The sequence below is a fragment of the Lepisma saccharinum genome, chromosome 10, assembly GCF_977018435.1.
Source record: "Lepisma saccharinum chromosome 10, izLepSacc3.1, whole genome shotgun sequence".
Classification (NCBI taxonomy): Eukaryota; Metazoa; Arthropoda; class Insecta; order Zygentoma; family Lepismatidae; genus Lepisma; species Lepisma saccharinum.
Window position 1 is genome coordinate 2,907,995 of NC_139238.1, and position 21,113 is coordinate 2,929,107.

At 33.2% G+C, this 21,113-nt stretch overlaps 1 protein-coding gene across 5 annotated transcripts in view; it reads left to right on the plus strand.

Annotated features, from left to right (window-relative positions):
* kug (FAT atypical cadherin kugelei) overlaps nt 1-21,113 on the plus strand; it is a 956,861-nt gene that overhangs the window by 871,436 nt on the left and 64,312 nt on the right. For 3 of the 5 annotated variants that reach the window (XM_083129471.1, XM_083129474.1, XM_083129472.1), the window contains 11 exons: nt 2,035-2,287; nt 3,224-3,900; nt 5,288-5,446; nt 6,236-6,407; nt 7,752-7,976; nt 11,667-11,690; nt 14,954-15,190; nt 16,439-16,639; nt 17,461-17,655; nt 18,533-18,838; nt 19,963-20,171. In XM_083129471.1, coding sequence (XP_082985597.1) covers nt 2,035-2,287; nt 3,224-3,900; nt 5,288-5,446; nt 6,236-6,407; nt 7,752-7,976; nt 11,667-11,690; nt 14,954-15,190; nt 16,439-16,639; nt 17,461-17,655; nt 18,533-18,838; nt 19,963-20,171 — 2,658 coding nt within the window. The remainder of the gene's footprint in view (nt 1-2,034; nt 2,288-3,223; nt 3,901-5,287; nt 5,447-6,235; nt 6,408-7,751; nt 7,977-11,666; nt 11,691-14,953; nt 15,191-16,438; nt 16,640-17,460; nt 17,656-18,532; nt 18,839-19,962; nt 20,172-21,113) is intronic. The other 2 variants (XM_083129473.1, XM_083129475.1) reach the window with 1 other exon arrangement.

The window sequence follows — 21,113 nt, forward strand, 5'->3', positions numbered from 1 at the left end:
TTTCTCGTTCTGTAAACATACAGTGCTTTTGTAAACAAGGATGGTTACAGAGGAAAAAATTATGTTTTCTAAATTAAAATTTTAATAAAGCTGTTTAAACCAGCTGTCTCAAATTGTAGCTTTAGAATTAGAATAACTGCAAATTTTTACATATTAACTTCCTACTGTAGATGAAAAATGTGTATTGCTTCTCTTCGAACAAGTATTGCAATTTATATTTTCAAAATGACCATCTGTATCCCATGACTAACGTCTAAACAAGAAATTACGTATTAATTTACCAATTAAAACATAAATCCCAAATTAATTTAATAAGATAGTAATAGACAATCAAATCAGTAAAAAAATAGACTGTCAGTAGTTAGAAAATAATAGAATTTTAAAAATATATATATTTATTAGGGCTGAGCCGATACTGATACCGATGTATCGGTATTGGTTGATACCAGTGGTATCGGTAAGTATTGGTTGATTTTTTTTCAGCGATACCATTGTTTTTGAGTCGCTACAAGTGCGGCCAAAACCAACATTTGTTTCTTTTCAAAAGTTCATTCACCTTTTCCAACTTACATTTGGCTTTGAAGAAAAATGAGAAATACGTATTTGTGCATTTGTTCATTGAACATGGACTCAAGTTCCATGAACCGCAAGTACGTGACAAAGATCCATACGCAGATAAGACTCATGGTCAAGTATCTTGCAAATCAAGGGTAACAAGAAATCATCCCCATAGGAGTTCCTTCGAAGTCTACCAGGCTTTGTTCCTACAGATGCGGTCTCGTGTCACAATAATCCCAATGAGGTCCCGGTAGCCACGAGGCACCTGGTGTATTGTGAACATTTCTCTGTTTAAAGACCTCCCGCAGTCAAAACAGTCATCGCCCATGTGAGTGGTGCACGTGTCTTAGACATAGTACATAGCATATTCCTGGAAATTCAAATACCTGGGCTAATCCCCCTTTTCCTTTCCAACTTTAGACTTTTGTTGTCCCGACCTGCAGAGCTGGATTTCAACACACATGTTTCGGCACAGGGAATGTGGCAAGGGAATCATTTTATTTGAACGACACTTGATGGCACTTACTTTCTGGAAAGTGTAGTGGTGGGTTTTGGATTTCCTTCCACGCCAAGGGATAGTACAAAGCATTTAATACTTTATTAGAAATCATTTGCCGAAAGTATGATGAAAGCAAAGTCAAGTCGGAATATCACTGTACTGAAATCAATCACCTGATATATAAGCAAGAGGCTGGCAATTTATCATTCTCTCCTTACATTTCGTTTATTATTCTCTAGAGGACAAAAAAGAGACGAGGTAGGGTTTACATTACAGTTTCACTGTTAGTTTTTTAGACGCAAGAGAGCATCATTTGGTGGGTTAATTTATTCATCGCCCCTTGTCAAAAATACATATCTACAAAATGTAACAATAATAAACACACACACACACACACACATTTTGAATTTTGAATTTGAATTTAAAATTTTGGGTGCGTCAGCACTTAGGCTATTTTGCACCCTTCACATTATACGGGGGCCAGCCCCTTATCATTACAAATAACAACTCTAACGTTGCATAACTAAAAATCTTAAAATCTTCTGACTTCTGTTAAAATCTGAGGCTGTAAACGGGCACTCAGCACACACAAGGACAAAAACAGGACAACACACAAAATTATACTGGCCATAGTGCCAGTCGCCAGAGCCTCGTTAGTCTGCAGTCCAGGGTGTACTACTTGGAAGTGAGGTTGACTTTTGGCCACCTATGTGGAAGGTACCCCTTACACCCCACACACACACACACACATATATGTAATAACTAGCCTTTGTTATTTTAAATTGGAATTATACAAGTATTGGTATCGGTGAGAGTATCTGCATTGGTATCGGTATAGGTTCAAAGTGGTATCAGCTCAGCCCTAATATTTACTTCTTTTATTTCCTTTTAATGTTACATGTGTCCATGTATCTAGAATGGTTTAAGTACAGTGTATATTTATTTGCAGGAATAAATAAGTTCTTTGTTTCTTGTAGGCTGGAGCTAAAGCAAGATGTAATGTGATTGTCCATGTGCTGGATAGAAATGACAATGTACCAAGATTTTTGCAAGACCTTTATGTGGGAAACATCACGGAGTCTGCCAACATTGGATCGCTTGTACTCACGAACAACAGTGCTCCGTTAGTAATCAAAGCGGAAGACAAGGACTCTGAATTGAATGCTTTGCTAAATTATGATATTGTGGAAAGACTTCCCAGAAAATTTTTCAGAATTGATTCAAGCACAGGTATGTATTATGTCTAAGTTATTGTGAAGTTTAACTCGGAACAATGTGTGTTGACATTGTTCCATAAATTTATGGTTGTAACAAGTAAATTACTGAAAATTCTTCACAAAAGCTTTATTATAGAGAAACAACATCTTTGTTTATATTTATGTGAACTTACAAATTCCATTGATTCATGTGTATTTAAATTTGCTTCATTTTCCCAACAGCTTGATGGTGTCACTCAGGAATTTCCTTTATTTGGGGATTTCGCGGTTAACAGTATTTCTTTTTGTGTTTCAACTTTCCTTGAGTGTTTTATTTTAAAATTGTTTGAAACTGTTAATTTTCCTGAATTTCATCTACATTAATTACAGAGAAACTTAGTACTCATGTTTCCGATGAAGATGTTTTTAGTTGTTCTCGGTGGAATTTGTAGTTTTGTTGTTTGGTGCTTATGGGAAAAACGTGAGTACTAAGTTTCTCTGTAATTATTTACTACTGCAGCTCTCATTTCCCAAAATGTGAATTCATCTACATTGTATGCAATTAGTTTGTACAATGGAACCAGTGGCGTTCTCAGGATTTTCTAAAGGGGAGGGGGGGGGTTATTAGTCAGTTCTCATTTCGCCATCTTTTCCTATCTTTCATATTCTTTTTTTTAGGAATACTGGTTCAAAAGGGAGGGAGAGGGGTTATGACCCCAACCGACGACCCCCTTTCGGCATGCCACTGAATGAAACCTTTTATGATTAATGAGTAATAGAAACAATTTAATGGATAGTCTATAAATAGAGGATAGAAATGCATGAATGTTTCTATCAATATCTTTTGTGTAGATCTCTAGAAAAGATTGTATTTTTGTATGCAAGACTGCATTTTCATTTGGGAGTCCATGTTTTTTATGTAGAAACCCTTGCAATACATTTTAATTATACAATTTTCTTTGTATTTTAGGTGCCATTCGAACCGTCATGGCTCTCGATCACGAATTGTATCCAGAATTCTCCTTCCATGTTAAAGTTTCAGACTTGGGCAAACCCCGATTATCATCAGAAACAACCGCTAGAGTCCAGATATTTGTGATGGACGTGAACGATTCTCCCCCACAGTTCCTAGAATCAGAATACAATGCTACTTTGTTGCTCCCGACATATCAGAATGTGGCAGTGATTCAAGTGAATGCATCGGATCCCGATTCAGAAGAGAAGACGGTTCTACGTTACGACATCATAGAAGGGAACGAAGACAGAAAGTTCACTGTAAATCCCAAGGCAGGCATTGTGACGGTCGTAAGCTCAAATGGACTGAAGCCATACTATAGACTACACCTGCGAGTGTCTGACGGAAAGTACTCCAGCATTGCCATTGTGAACATAAGAGTGGAAAGGTCGGAAAACTCTGGCTTAATATTTCACAAGGAGAAGTACTTTGGGACCATACTTGAGAACTCAACAAAAATTACTAACGTAGTTGTAGTAAATGTTCTTGGAAGTGCCTTAAATGAACATATTAAATTCAGTATTCTAAATCCTACAGACATGTTTGAAATTGGACCAACGTCTGGTGTTATAAGGACCACGGGGAAGAGATTTGATCGAGAAGTGAAGGACAGTTATGAATTAATTGTTGAGGTGAATTCTCCTTCCTTGTCTTTGTAGCAAAATAATTGTTTATTTCGTTTGTAGTTAAGAAAACACATTCACATTAACTAGGACTTCACCAGTACACCACTTTAATCTGATAGCTATACCAATGCTGATGTTTGGAAAACAATTAAAAATAGTTAAAAAAAAATATACATATAAATTTTACAATATAATTGGAACTAAGTGATATCAATATTTGAAAATTTTTGTTCTAAAATATTCATAATTTCACATAAGATAATTATTGAAGGAGAAAATCAATTTCTCTCTCTAATGCTGTTGCCAAAATAACGAAAATTATGCATTTTGTTGTTGTATGCAAGGTGGATTGATTTTTTTAAAAAAAAATTTAAATCACTTTAAATAAATAATGTATAGAATAATGTACATAAGGATTTTAATTAATATCAGAATCACTTTTGGTGAAAGTACATTAATTTTGTAATCATTTAATGGTGTTTATTAGGCTCTAAGAAAGGAAGAAAAAGGAAACAAAATATATATACTGATGGTATGAAGCTCATATGAGAGGAAATGTAATATGTAAACTGTGAAAACACGTAAATTTCTCTTGAAATAATCTTCAATAATGACAGCTGATATTTTTCAAACTATCATTAAAGTAATTGCCAAAATTCAGCTGCAAAGGTTATAAAAAGATATTTGAAGTTACAATTATAGAGTATATTCATAATGTTCTATTTTCTTTGGAAGAAAAGTTACTGAGATGATTATAGTTTCACTAACACACACAACAAACTTTTCCATGGTAGGTTCATATATATGGTATGAGAAACAGAAAAATGTATACTCAAACTGTTTATACATTTTCTATAAAAAACATATATCTATATGTATAACCATACAAACAATTTTAATTGTGGATTTTAAAAAAAATCATCAATGATTTTTATCCACCCTGGTTGTATGTTTTGTTTTCATTTTGTTATGAACATTGGTAGTCTGTAGTATCACTTGAGATATCCCCCAACCACTAATATTCTTGTTATTTTTCTCATTATGTACAGCTTTCCTCCAATTTTTCCCTAATTGCGATTGTGAAGATGAAATGATGATTAGGTGGAATTAAGGCACAAAAGAAATACCCGGATCACAACTCAGCTCAGAACCTTTACTGATGACATATTTAACTGATCACTCGGTTCAGTACATAGCGTATATTCTCGGCATTGCTGTAATTCTGATATCCACTAATTTTTGAGTTCATATTGATATATTCTATTTGAATCTTAAAATGAATTTATATAGTTCTATTTAGTTTACTATCATGTTTAGAAAACATGAAGGTAATCTTGCTCGTATACTGTACTTTTCATGTACTTAAATGTTTATTTTTTTCTTATTTCCGTAGGCTCGCAGTGAAGATATCGGCAGGGAGAAGCCAAGAATTGCTCATGTTATTGTGAATGTTACAATAATGGATATCAATGATAATTGTCCCATGTTTGTCAATTTGCCTTATTACGCTGTTGTTTCTGTTGATGCACAAAAGGGGGATCTTGTTATAAAGGTATGTACATTCAAAGTTTTAGTGGTGTTCACATGCATATTAATGTTTATGATGATGCAAAATATTTTGTAAGAACATATCATTATTTTATTTATCATTGTTATAACTGTATCTTTAGTCAAAATGAAAATAAATGTCTGATGAAAGGAGCGTGTGTTCTCCTGAAACGTCACAAAGAAAAAACTGTTTTCTTATGCTTGTAATAACCGTAAACTACAGGAAAATAATCATATCATTATTGTCAAAGCTTGGTGAATCAATTGAAAAAGTTATCTGAATGCCAAAATATTAAAGATAAATGTATTACAAGACTCAAATGAAAAGCTTAAAAGTCCAATAAAATATATACAGCTTAAATTTACATGAGATATCAACGGTTATTTACAAAATGACCTCAAGGCTGCAACACTAATCAAGTGAGCTTCAAAACAAAAATTTCTCGGCAAATGAAAATTCAATATATCTGTGCATGCTTGCTTATCATACCAGCAAGTTTACTAATGGAGGAGAAAGTTCGATAATGGCCATAGTTCGCAGGCAGATGGTTGGAAAGGCCTTTGCAGTGGCTCATAAGTGACTACACGTGGACCCCAAAGACTTATTCTTCTTAAGGTATAAAGGCACTAACTCAAAGTTCAAAATATATGTATATCAGCAATAGGTCTGCTAAAATGTAGCAAACTTGTGCAACCTTACATACAGAAATCAAGTAGATAAGAAACAAAAAAAAAAGTTTTAATTTGACTCCCTTGTAAAATCTATATTATATGTGTTAATTATATGTTTCAGGTTCTTGCTGTAGATATGGATAAAGGAGAAAATGGTGAAGTTCGTTATGAACTCATAAAGGGTCATGGTGAATTGTTCAAAGTTTGCAGAAAATCTGGAGAAGTGACCTTAAAGCAAAGTTTGGAAGGACATAATCGTGAATATGAACTCGTTATTGCAGCTTACGATGGAGGTATATACTCTTTATATTAGTCTTATTTATTTTTTCATTCTAATTTGCACATAATGGTTCTGCTTCCTTTTGTTTGATCTCCTGTAGTTTGTTTTCAAATCAGAATTTATTCAATGTTACAATTTAGGGTAGCTGTACTTCCATCAAAAACAACTACAAATGCCTAATTTGAATATTCCAGAAGGTGACTAAATACCTTTCCATAATGGTTTCCACCTCACCCCCTAAGACATATCTACAGATATTGCTTGATCAGTTTCTTTTCATACAATGCATAAAATAGAAAGATAGGAAAAGGAACCAATTATGTTAAATTATATAACAATAATTGAAAAATGCTTACTTGTACTGAGAAATCATTGAAACATGTTTGTAAGTTAGAATATTTAGGCATTTAAACTGTATGTAACATAATAAAAGGAAGCAAGGAAATAAGATTCAAATGCAAGACAAGGTGTACATTATGTCAGTTTTTAAATAAGATTTAGTTAATGGAAATTACCAGCAAGACTAACAGGTAACGTATTTGTTACCACAATTGGAAGTAAGTGATTCATTTTGATGTTCTGCACTGTACCATCATTCCATTCTATAGTTTGTTGTACTAGTAAAGTTACTGAAAAAAATATAGGGGTGGAATAATTATGTAAATAGAGTGCAACTGTTATTATACATTCTTCATTGAACTGTGACTAAAAACTTAAAATGCAGGGAAATATATAGGGTGTAGCGTAAGTCACTACCCAAAAAATGCAACTGTGCCAATAATGCCACAACCTTAGATGCAACTGGCAACTGTCTTTGTCTTCTCTGGTGGTAGTTAATCTAGCAGGAATACACTTACATAGCACAGTCACTTCATTCCGACATGACAATCGATTCAGTGCTAGCATTGCAGTGGGATAGAAACTTATGCCATGCACTGTATGAGCCAGGAAAAATTTTACAATATACTATATTGGAACCATCAAAGTGGAAAATATACAGTGTGAAAATGTAACATCTGGTAACATATTTGATTTTGCTGGGTTACCACAACTCCATTGGCTTTCATTGGGATTGTTACAACACACGGAAGGGTCCACCATTACACGTGTACAGTGGAATCCCAATTTTATGTTCCCAGATTTTACACGTCCCTGCATTATATATTCAACCAAGATGGTGACAACATAGCAAAATGTAAAATTTTGCTCCATTTGACTTTTTCCTGTTTTTTGAGTGTTTTCAGCTTGGTCACGTTCCTGAAAAACATCAAATAGAGGTTCCACCGTATACAGTCAGAAAATCTTCATCCATCAACATGTCTTCATGAATCTAGCTTTTCATTTCATTTCATTACAGGCATTACACCATGCGCTACTGAGGTTCCAGTCCACATAAAGGTTATTGACAAGTCAATGCCGAAGTTTGATAAGCAATTTTACTCCGACAGAATTCCCGAAAATATTGAGCTTCATTCTCCCCTCACAGTGAGCGTTCAAGCAGAGTCGCCGTTGCAAAGAAAACTGATTTACAGCATCGTCAAAGGAAACGATTTTGAAGAATTTGCTCTCGACTTCAACACAGGTAATTTGTTCATTGTTTCCTCTTCTTTTACTGTCGTGCTTTCTTCAGACTTCCTGTGAGAGTGTTTCTTGGCATGAAAGTAGTTTCCGCATAGTTCTTTTTGAGTGAGAGTGGTGATGTCTGTAGTTGTGATTTCCAACTTGTAGTTTGATTTTCTTACATAACATGTTTCTTCACTGTTTGCTGGTTATGGGACTTCATTCATCTTCGATTGCATTTGAGGCTGTTTTTTTTTTCTCTCTTTGTTAGTAATTACTAATAGCATATGAATTGTGAGCTACTTGTGTTCCACAAGAACTTAGCTGGTTATGTTCCAGACAGAAATTGAAACAAAAAAAATATCTGAAAATGATAATAAGTAGGGCTGAACCGATACCGATGCTGATGTATCAGTATCAGCTGATGCTGGTATCGGTATCAGCAAATATTGGTTTACAATTTATTTACCGATACCGGCCGATACTTTTCCAACATTTTGGTCTTTCGTGGGGTCCACAAAACTGCAGCATGACACTTTTGCAGAGTCTAATTATGCTGAAAATTATGCAAAATTCAAAGTTTCTTTTTATTTTGCACTACTTTTGTGCAAAAACTGAATTTTGCACTACTTTTGTGCAAAAACTGAATTTTGTGATAACATGTAATTTAATATTATAATGCAATTCTTGAACAATTTAAAGCAAAAATCTTGGTAATAAGAGTGGAATACTTACACACTTATATTAATCAAAATTTGAACAACTTTTAGTTATTACACTCTGCAAGCATCTGTATTGGTGGGAATCATTGAGAGTATCGGCATAAGTATCTGTATCAGTTCAAAGTGGTATCAGCTTAGTCCTAATAATAAGATAATTACATTTTGTGAATGTAGGTGATACATTTTGTGAATGTAGGTGATACATTTTGCAGAAGTTAACCTGGCAAAATGATGATGATGATTACGAATGTGGTTTTGTTGTTTGGTGTCATTTTACTGCCACTTTTGACTCAATGCGATGATGTACTTGACGTATTGCAATGTAACAAACGTCATTCTTAATGAATTTTTCCGTACTTTCAAATGAGCTAAAAATAAAATGGGGATTCCATTTGAAAAAACTAAGTTTGTGTTGAAAACCCTGTTTCCTTACGTAGTTGAACATATTGTGTTCACTAATTTCATGAGCCCCTCTTATACCTTTATATCTGCGAAAACAGTTTTTCAATATTTATTGTTGTTTACGAGATATTTCCGGTCATACTTTTAGGTGCCCCACTTGGTATAATAATTCCATGTAACTTTAGCAAAAAAAAAATACTCTATTTTGCTTTCAATTTTGGCGACTCACTGTACATGTACTACATTCTCAATCCAAAGCCTTCTCTGAATGAAGACACCAGAATTGATAGGCAGATAAAGCTTTCTTTTTTTTTTTTTCAAACGTTAAACAGAATAATTATTTGTACATTTGTTTTTCTTCATTTTGAACTGTAAACTGAAAAATGCAAGACTAAATAAAATAACATGCTTAAGAAAGAAAAGGTACACTTCATTTCATTTACAGAATGAGTTGCTTGCAGGTGTGATAAAGAGAAATTATAATCTTTTGTTATAGTTGCATAAAAACAGTAAACATTTAAATTTTGTCTGTGAAAATTTCTTTTCATATTTACTTACGAGTGATAGGTACCAGTGGCAGGGTAACTAGTAAGTAGTAACTAAATGTGACTTGTCAAAATTATTGGGGGGCTCTGATCACTGAAATAAATTAATGAATGACTCACTCCCTCCCTTTTTTTAAGTTTTGTTTTCAGTGTTCGGAATCTCGTAAAAGCCCATGAATTTCTCATAAATATTAAAATTTTCATTTACAGTTCGAGTGCAAAATGTCAGTTGTTCACGGATGGATATGTCACAAGTTTCGTCAACCATAATAGCAAAATATTCCTGACTTTTAATATCTGCTACCACGAAGCGCAAAACAGATCTCCCTAACATATCAATGATCTCGTTCTGAATGTCATGTGAGAGCCATGTGTATCCCAAACGTTCCATCCACTCTCCTAGTTCATGCACATCTTCTTTTGAAACTCTTTTAGTAAAAATGTTAACTACTCATAATTACATACTTAGTATATAGTAATAAGTCATGTGTTTTGCTGTCTCTCGTCATAGCCCCCCCCCCAAGTTGAAAGTTGATGGTTTAGCAGTCTCAGCCCACCAAAGTTGATGGTCTAGAACATTTCAAATGTGTATTAAAGTTAAGTTCATGGGGCACAATTCAGAGTAAACTTTACAAGAGAAGAAAAATAATACATTAGATTCTCTTAAGCAAAATTATTTGGGGTGCTCTGCCCCCACATCGATAACATTGGAGGTGGAGCCTCGAGCCCCCCCCCCCCCCCCAAGCCCCTGAAATTGGGCACCTATGCCATGTGGATACTTTTAATGATAGTGTTTTATTCTCTCTGTTTTCCAAGAAAACTTTAACATCGTGAAATGTGACAAGCAACTATGAAAAATATGGTAGTTTGTTCTACATGAGTGTGTAAGAAGAATAGAGAACACAAATTATTCATCTTTACCAAATGAATTTTACCAAGTGAATTTTATCCTAAATTCCCAAGTGTTCCCAATTACCTACCATGCAGTATGATGTACAACTGAGTTTGCTCAAAAATGTCACTGCATCAAATCTAACGATAAGAGAAATGAGCATAATTTAATAGATCAATTTTAGAGAAAATCAATGTAAATACGTCTTTCTCACACAATGAAATTAACATGGCACTAAATGTAAGAAAAAATCCACATTTATACAACTTGATAAGTTCAGAAGTGATCTTTAAAAATACGTACTTTATTCACTCATTTTATGTATAATTGTGTCATATGACGCAAAGCTTGTGTTGTGAAAATGACATTTTTGTATGCTATATTTATAAAAAGTAACAGTATTTTTTTCAGAAATAATAAATAGAAATCCTTTGAAGGGTATCCTCGTGTTAGAAATTGCATTGCATCATGCATTGACAAAGCTTTTGTGTGCATTAGAAGAATATTTTTGCAATCTTGAATTGATAATGCAATATTTGATTTTGATGCAGTATGCATGCATGATTGCATATTTAATAATTTTTGCCACCAGATTTATATGCGTTTTTGCTGAAATATTTTCCTGATAATAGAAGTGAAGTACTGTTGGAATGTAACCAGCTAAAATGTATGAAGGTACGTTATGGTCAAATGCTGTAAACAATTTGGCTCCAATCATTAGTAACTATTTTTCGTGTGTGTATTTACTCTTGTTCGTTGCAGCCAAAGTCAGGAAACAGGTGACATATGTAATAAGGTATTTATTTGAATAGATTTCCATGTGTGTAAAAATTTAATGAGGTTTTTTATTTAACTTGTAGAACACCAATATAACCACATCATATCAGAAAAATTTTTATAGTTATTTTTTAATAACATTCATTAACATTGTTACCAGGAAATTTCATACTGTAAAGAATTTTTTGTATTAACGTTTTGGTGACGGGTTTATGATAGATAAATTGTTGAGCTCATAACTCTCCTTACAGAATTTTAGATATAAAATATGCATGATTGTTTTTCTTCCTTTTTAAACAAGTAATTTTAAATTGACTTTCATATACACACAGACATTTGTTACTGATTCTAGTGTTTTGTATCTCCCTTCACAGCCCCTGACAGTAACAATGGTCCTTGTGAGTATATATATGACTTTTATATGTATGTTGCACTGTCTGTGTCTTCAGCATGTTTAGGCATGCAATGTGTTTAATAACATGGGCCGAGAAAGTAGAAGTGGTAGAATAGAAAAAAATGTTTTTATTAATTAACATTGCTTATATCCTCTGCATTTGTATTTTTGTTGCTTTGCAATGAAGAATATTCTTGCTTGCTTGCACGTTGGATAGAATTAGAAGCCATTTTTCTATCTGTTTATCTTTTTATTTCAGACTCCATTTTCTCCTGCTGATTTAAACAAATATACAAATGCTTCCTTCCTTCTTTTTTATTGGGTTCAATCTTAAATGTATATGTCAATACACGGCATTTATTTCTATTAAATTTACCTTTGTTGCTTAACGATATTTTTGCAAGATTTTCATACGTTAAATCTGTATGTTACATGTACTTAAGTGGAAATAAAACAGGGTCTTATCTCAATTAAGGGGGAAAAAAGCATGAAGTTGGTTTATGCTGAACATGTAAATATGTTTCTGGAAACATTTGCTATTGAACTTATAGGCAATAGTGTCATTTGTCAAATTTCTGACATTACTCTCTCTTTTCTCTTAATCTCTTGAGAAACTCTTGTGTACAGTGATGCTATTTTTGTATTCTTGTCACTATCAACTGATAGAAATCAGATTATCAGTAAAATTTCCAATAATTTACCTGTTCGATATTTCTATATATATTTTGTTATTGCGTGCACAATTCCACTATTTTATTTTAGTCCGTAGGAATATGTAACAAATATTATATCAAATGTTTACAAATACAAATATCATGCTATGGTATTGTTAAAGTTTCTTTTTCCAATTTCTTGAGACGTACAACATCTAGATCTAATTTTATATATATTTTTTAAACTTTTTCTGTGGCTTAACCAGTAATGGTATCTGTATTGCAAAGTATCGGTTCGATTTCAAATCACCAGTACAGGCTGATTCTATTCCAGAGTCTGGATATTTCACAGAGTCTACAAAATGCTGCATGACACAAATGTTACAAATTTTTGCCTTTGCTACCAGCAGAATTAAGTTCACAAAATTTCATGATCAAATATCTTCAAAAAAATTCACTTTGACTTTTTGAAACCCCACAAATGTACATTTCAGTGTGTGGTATCATATTTGAAGGGTTCAGGTGTAAAACATGGTAAGTGACATTTTGGTCATTTCTGAGTTTGTTAATAAAAAAGGTTATTAGAAGCTATACTGTGGATAAATTGTTTTCATGTTGTGTTTACCAATTTCAGAAGGCTTCACTGAGTCCAATGCAAATTGCATGACATGGCAATTTCACTTGAAAACTGAAGGATGTCAAATTTTACTTTGTAACTCAAAATTACCAAAATGTCACTCACCATGTTTTTACACCCGAGCCCTTCATTTATTTTTTCTTTCACAAACAAAACATGCATGTTCTTTACTGTTGATATATGTAAAGAAAAATCTGAATATCTCTTGTACATATCATTTATTGCTGTACTCAAATCTCAATTGAATAATTCCCAACAAACGGTACTTGAGCTGATGTGTGTATACACTCTTGTCAGCTATGTTAAATTGATCTTCGATGTCTGCCATGATTCACAGAAATACCATTGCTGAATGAATTGATTCCAGGTTTGGGCGCCATTCCAAGAATGGTGTTTTCCATAATATTCACTTTCTCACCATTAGGTCTGTTTGTGTGCTTCAGTTGGTGCTTATTGTAAATGTTGTTAAATATGAATTCAATTTATCATTGTAATTTCATTGGGGTAACTTAAAAATCTCTGGTAGCTAAATGCTTACAAATTAAGACAAAATGTGAGTTTATGTGCCTCTTATTTGTGTCTACTTAATGCAGTGATTGTGTTACTTACTACACATTACAAGCAATTTTACAAAAGCAAAAATTTTTGGTATATCTCATTTTCAGTCTTCTATTCTTGTTCTGACATTCCTAAAATGTTGCTCAACAGTTGAAAAATCTAACCATTGGATTTATGAATTCACTTATCAAATTGCAATACTTTGACCATATGGTTCATCCATTAAAACAAGGAAAGTAAAGCATAAAACAAGATGGAAGGCAACCTTCTTCTCATTGGATCCAAGAGAGTCAAAACATTTAATCCGCCAATTTGGAAATTGAAAATAAATAATTTTTAATTACTCAGCCAAGATATGGCAACACTATCAAATGCCAAATGTAACGTTCACTGTGGTTTATATAAGAAGAAAGATATTTGAGCCTCAGACATTATTGAATGAATACATGTGCTCAGAGCAATTTAATGAATGATTTTTTGTATATTTCCTTAATATCACTTTGGGAATAATATCTCATATCATAGACCTTTTTAGCTGAGACTCAGAGGATTGGTTGTCGATTTACAGAACTACATCAAAAGTTTTCGAAAAGTTCCAAATTATAACTTTCCTTCTTGCACATATATTATGTGCATCTTTGCAAAAATATCTTTATTCATGTTTTTTACACAAATGACACACAGCATTATTATATATTTTTCTGTGAGAAGAAAATTCAATTGTTTGTGGGTTACAAATTTGTTTTGCATCTTCATGGTATACTTTATTATCTAGCAATTTCAATATACATTTATTTAATATCAATGAAAATGGGAGAGGAATTATGTGAACTTAGAGAATGTATAGGCACATACATTCTTGCAAAAAGAGTTTACATATGGAATTATTTTTTGTTTCTTATTTTATGTCACTTTTCTGCCATTTTTGGCTAATCATAATGATGAGTATGTAATAGTTATTTCGTGAAATTGATGAAGGGACACTTACAGTGTTCTCAGCCAATGAGGCTGCTCAAATTGTGGAACTAAACCTTCTTGACAGATGTGTTATTATCACACCTCAGTACTGTATATATTCCTGTTATGGCTATAGTTGTTGCCACTTATGATGACCGATGGCCACACAGACAGAGAACACTGCAAATGACAGAATTCCTAGAATGATTAGCTATGTTTTCGAGAATTCCTTGTCTTCATTCAGTGTTGGCTGTCACAGTCATGACTCTGCTATGTACCTCTTGTGCACCCATAGCCATAATATATGTTGAATGGTGCAGATACATGTAAAGTACAAAACTTCATTTCAAAATTTGGAGACTGTAGCATTCTGATGACAGTGTAAAGTCTATTTTAGAAAAGTTCAAGCAGCAGTATAGTGAAAGATTTTTTCATATCATAAGTTTTTTTTCCATCCAACAGGTGTGATTTATGTGGTTGATGAATTGGATTATGAGCTTAAGAAACAATATAAATTAACCATCCGGGCAACCGACAGTGTCTCTGGGGTGTACGCCGAGGTGATTGTGAGTGTTCTAGTAGAAGATGTAAATGACTGCCCACCGGAATTCAGCCAAGATGCCTACAATGTTTCTGTTCCAGAAGCAGCTCCATTTGGAACCTCAATCCTGCAAGTCGAGACTCGTGACAATGATACAGGTATGCTAGAAAATTGCACAGAAGGAGAATTTAGTGTGTGTATTTATAAAGTAGTTTTGGCACTCTGGTCTGCGAAAATCTATGAGCTATGGAATGCTTAAGAAGACAATTAATTGCTGTAATCATAATCTAAGCAAAATTCAACACTGAAAGTTTTTTCTAAAATATTAAATATTACTTACTATAAATGCTACACTAGGGATGGGCTGATATGAAATTTTGACCAATAACGGACATAAAAATTACCAGAAACAAATATTCTACGATCCGATATAAAATTCCAAATAGCCCTTGAAGAACCTGATTGGTTCATTGACCTCCTTAATGCATGTTACCAGATGACTCCAATGCAAATGAAGCTGCATATTTAGATATTTACTTTTAAAAAGTATGGCATGGAGATTATCCATAAAAATTATATCAACCTAATCAATTTTTTAACTCCTCGTATGCAAATTGTATTACTTTTATTTTATTTTAATTTTAATTTTACTTTTATTACTTATTTTTCTATTGTCACTTTATTTTTCATTTTTTTAATTGAATACAATTAATTGTAAAGAAAAAATTGAATACTATAATTAATGGTTAAGTGGAAGAGAAGGCATTAATGCCTTAAATTTGCCATGTAAACAAAGTCGTAAATAAATAAATAAAATGGCAGAACTTTGCACTAAAGTATAAGATATTTATAGATATATTGGCTGATACCGAACTATACTATTCATTGATTTATAGGATGATATCATTATATGAATACATTTGTTTATGTGCAAGTGAATGTATAAAACTACGATATGAATGAATGCGTTCTCATTCCATGTTAGTCTAGTTAAGGTATGCATACAGCTTAACCAAGATAAAAATGGCCCAGCAAACTTGCAAACTAAGGAGCACAGTTATTCATTTTCTCATCTCACCTTCCCCTTCTCTCGTGCCTTTTGACAGTGCTACACAATTTAGCCATGCAAGCAACTGATTGCATCCATCACTCATGCTTTCTCCACTTGCTTGCAGTTCGGCTACAACACCACAGAGGCATACTTATCTTGGTCAGGTTGTAAATTTATTAGTTATTACACGGTTTATTTGTAAAGGTTTTTGAATTCATAAGAAGAATTTTGGTTACAGATTTTGCAGCACCTAGGGCTGAAAGTGTAATAAAAAAATCAAAGTTGAAATCTTTTTCTCTCAGTTGTGTAGCTATTTTCTGCAAATTGTTAATTTGATGCAATCCGTTATTTTCAGGTATAAACCAAAGAGTGAGGTACAGCATAGAGAATGATGCAAATAATTCTTCTGAATACTTTCACATTGATCCAGATGATGGGACAGTTTATCTCAAGAGATCTCTCGATCATGAACAGCATAGCTTCCACCACTTTACTATCATTGCTACGGATGCTGGGGTGCCAAGCTTGTCAAGTACTGCCCATGTGTGGGTGACAGGTAAGTTTTAAGTTTTCCAATTTCACTGATTATTAAATTAACAGCAATTTTAAAAATTTAATTTAAAAATAACAACTGGACAAAATATAATATGAATAGTTCTCATGGGAACACTTAATCATAGTTCACTGTTTCTTTAAGTGGTGGTTCAATGTGATTTTTTTTTTATGAATAGTAATATCAATAACTCATATTCTGCAGTTCAACATAAAATTGCAAACCCTTGAATGGTTCGCTAACCTCTTCAATCAATATATGTAACCAAGCCACTGGAGTAGGTTTTTTCCTTGAAAAATAAATTGTTTACATAGACTTTTACAGTGAAACCCCTATTTTACATTCCTGGATGTTACATTTTTACATGTTTAATTATCATGTCCCAATAGAGGCAAATGTTACAGAATTTAAAATTTTCCCATGTTTTCAGACTTTTCACCTTGGTTCTGTAAAACTGAGATTTCACTGTACTTCAAAAAATAAAGGGCCATGCATTATATGTTTATACAAATAAAATTAATAATGCAGTATTAGAAATTTTCACTACATTACAAACTATAAATATGTGTAGAATCAGTAACATTATCTGTAATTTTAATTGGTAAAGTGATGTTTTGATATACCTATATCAACTAATATTGATAGAGTATTGATTAGTCTGTCCTGTCGGTAGTTTCCTTTTAGACAATATTTTTGTGGAAACTGATCAGTCACATATTATTTAACTTTTTAGAAAATGCCTTGACGAACCGTATTTTCATGATGCAGGAAAAAACTTCAGTTTCACAACAATTTTTAACTTAAATGTTATCACTTTGTTTCAGTTTTGGACATGAACGACAATCCTCCAAAATTTGAACATCCATCCTACTCATGTTTTCTCTCGGAACACGCTAGCAGAGGCCAGTTCGTAACTGTAGTAACTGCAAGTGATCCTGACTATGTGGACCAAGATAAGCTCACATACACCATAGTAGGAGGAAATGAACAGCAAACATTCTCCATTGCTCCTACAACAGGTATTTATTTGAATAATTTCAATGCTATTGATATTGCAACTCCCAAACAATGAAATTAATGAATAATTAATATTAGGATGCAATAGATGAAAATTTCTGTTCTGGAATCTTCTCTACAATGCTAGCAACTTTGCATGTGTTACATGAAAAAACACAACCAGAAACGGCGTGAATACTTGTAGGCAAAAAGTGGCTGTACATTGCTACCGTAAGTGTTAATTCTGTTGTTTTTTACAAGGTAAGCCTTGCATACATAATTAAAATAACAAATATGGTAACATTGAATAAAAAGTATGAAACGTTTTTAAAGTTTCCTGAAATTTTAAAACATGCATTTTCTTATTAAAGATTAGGCACACACATAGGAGGTGTACTACGTATAAATTTTTGGCGAAAAATGCAGGCTCGACCAGGACTCGAACCCGGGTAAAACAGCGACAGCAAAAAATCAAGCAAGGCCAGGCTGGCTCAGTAGCTCAGTGATTAGAGCAATGGCACAGTATGCCAGAGACCCGGGTTCGAGTCCTGGGCGAGCCTGCATTTTTTGCTGAAAATTTCTACGTAATGCATTTTCTTGTACGAATAAAAGTCATAGACCAACAAACATAGTAGGAAAACAGACAGCTTTTATCTGTGACCAAAAGAGCTATTGTTTCTGTGTGACCAAAAATATACATTTCACATTATTTGATAGGGACTGCATACATTTGAATTTGGCATTGTTTTTAATGGGATCATCATTTACAACAGTGACCCTACAAAGTTTGTCAAATCAAAGATGTGGAAATTATTGTTAATGAAAAAAAGCATGCAATTTCATGATTAATTTTTGTTGTATTGTGTATAACAAAAGCTTTACTCTTTTTTTTTTTTTCAGGAATAGTGAGCCTTATTAACCTGCAAAATTTTGCTGAGTACCCATTGTACATTCTTAACATATCAGTAACAGATGGAGTGTATACCAGCTTCACTCGAGTGAAGATTGAAATTCTGTCAGCCAACAACCACAACCCCACTTTCCCCCAGATGCAGTTTGAGGTGAAAGTGAAAGAGAATCAGCCGCATGGAACTGTCGTCACTCAAGTGATGGCAACAGATGAAGACAGAGGGGATTATGGAGATGTGCTGTATTCCATTGCTTCCGAACAACTGAGTGATGTGTTTGATATTAACCAACTTACAGGTATGTTAATAGTTGAATAAGTTATTTTGTTTTATGTTAGCATATGTGGTTTCACATGTTATTCATCTCTATATGGGAATGGTAATATAATCGTTTTGGAAAAAGAGATGCTCATATTGATGTAAAAGCAGTTTCTTTCCTTTGACTTCAATTACATTCACATCAATCTCTAGAAGATGAAAACGGGTATAGTTGTGGCTTAGAGTGGAAGGGTTGTAACAACAACGTTTCACATGTTTTTTGTACAGATGATAGTAATTAATATTAATTGAACTTTAATATCAAGGGGTAGTTTCAGTTCGGCTCAGGCATCTGGACCTATGGCCAGTGTACTCCTCTTTTAGGGCTGTGTTTTCTCCATATATGTTCTGAGTGCCCCTTCTTTTAACTGTAAGGAGATATTAGTCCTCAGAGACAGATATTGATTTTAGCTGCAGTAACAGGCAGAACCCTGTGTAATGTGATGGGTACAAATAGCCTAAGTGCTGATGCACCCACTTTTCATTTCAATCAATTTTGTACAGTAACATAGTGTACAAGATGTACAATTAGTACTCTCCCAAATATTCCAATTACAACCTAAGTTAGTGTAAAAAAAAAAGAAACCACATCTAAAAACATTATTTCTAATTATTCTCCCTAATGTTTTCAGAATCATTTCTGGTTTCAGAAGTTGTCTTTAAATGTAGTGAAAAGGTTTAAAAATAGTTGAGAAAATATTTTTAGAGAGGAAGCCAATGGACCCTCCGTGGAAATTGTTATTGCTTTTATATCTTCAGGTAGTAAAGTAAAGTAGTAATAGAATTGCTTATAGAATGCATAAAAATAAAGTGCACTGTTTAAAATACATTTTCATGTATCCTAAATTATGTTGCACTTGCATATTGCTGGACTTTAAGAACAAAAGAATAACATCATATCATGATAATCATTCTTAAGCAGAAAGTGAAATTAAAGCACTTAACTACCTCATAACTATCAGCAATTGGCATTATAATATTTTTTTTCCTTGATGCTGTTACCTGAACTTATGTCAAACTTGTGCATTTATGATTCATAGTTGTGAAAAAGAAAGAGAAGAGGTAGCTTTTTATGGCTCATAAATTGTTACATTGTTTTTGTAGGAGAAATTATCACAAAGAAGAAACTTGACAGAGAGACCAAGAAGCTGTATGAGATCCCTGTAGTGGGGACTGATGGAGGTGGAAGATCAGGTTTCGTTACTGTTCGAGTGAAGGTTGACGACGAGAATGACAACTCTCCCAAGTTCTTATTGAAGGAATACAAAGCAAGCATTCACAGCAATCTCACAGTTGGTACAGGTTTCTTGAAGGTTAGTATTATTTTCTTATTGTGGCACAATCATTTATCATTTCATAATACAGTAGTGTCTCAATAATCTCATGTTCCATATAATCTGAGGGGAAAAGAAATTGAGTTTCCTTCTGATGCTGAACTAAGTGAGTTTGGGAATTTAAAATGATACAATGTTCTAAAGCGGAAGACATTTGAGCACTTGTTTAAAGTGTAAATTAAACATTATTCATAGAGGCACATATTTTTGGTAAATAAAAAAGCAAAATTTTGGTACAAAAACAGTCAATTTTGGGTTCAAAAGTGGTAAATAAAATGAAATTTTACTGTTATAGCGGTGAAAAAGCAGTATATAAAATGACATTTTGGTTTTCAAAAGTTGAATATAATCCCAAATTTGATTTAAAAGCTGCACTTACTACACAAAATAAATATATCCCTTCTAATAGCACATTAAATCATTACCAGAATATTAAGTTTATTCCTGTATAAAGGGGTCCATTTTTGCTTCTCAAATATTTACAGCAGAATTAATCAATTTTCCGTGAATTGCATAACTCAGAGGATACTTCAGACTTCAGAAAGTGTCACGTCGGTATATAAACGGTAAATGTCGTGCTTAAGAGTCTATTTCGCATTTTGCAGTTCATTTCGTATCATTTCGTGACAAAACAGAGTAGGAAAATGCACCTCGCACCTTTCAGAAACATGAAAAATTAACATTACAAAGTGTTATTTTACATTTCGTGTTTTCATCAAAAACGAAATATGCATGCCTCTAATGATTCATAATAATACAAGGGTCAGTGAAATGAAAACCTTAATCTGTTTTCTTTTTGTATCTAATAGGTTTCTGCATGTAGAGTTGTGCAAGTTTGCCACATTTTAGTATATATCCATTGCTGATCCACATATATTTTCAATTCTTGAGTTAGCGCCTGTTTACCTCAGGAAGAAGAAT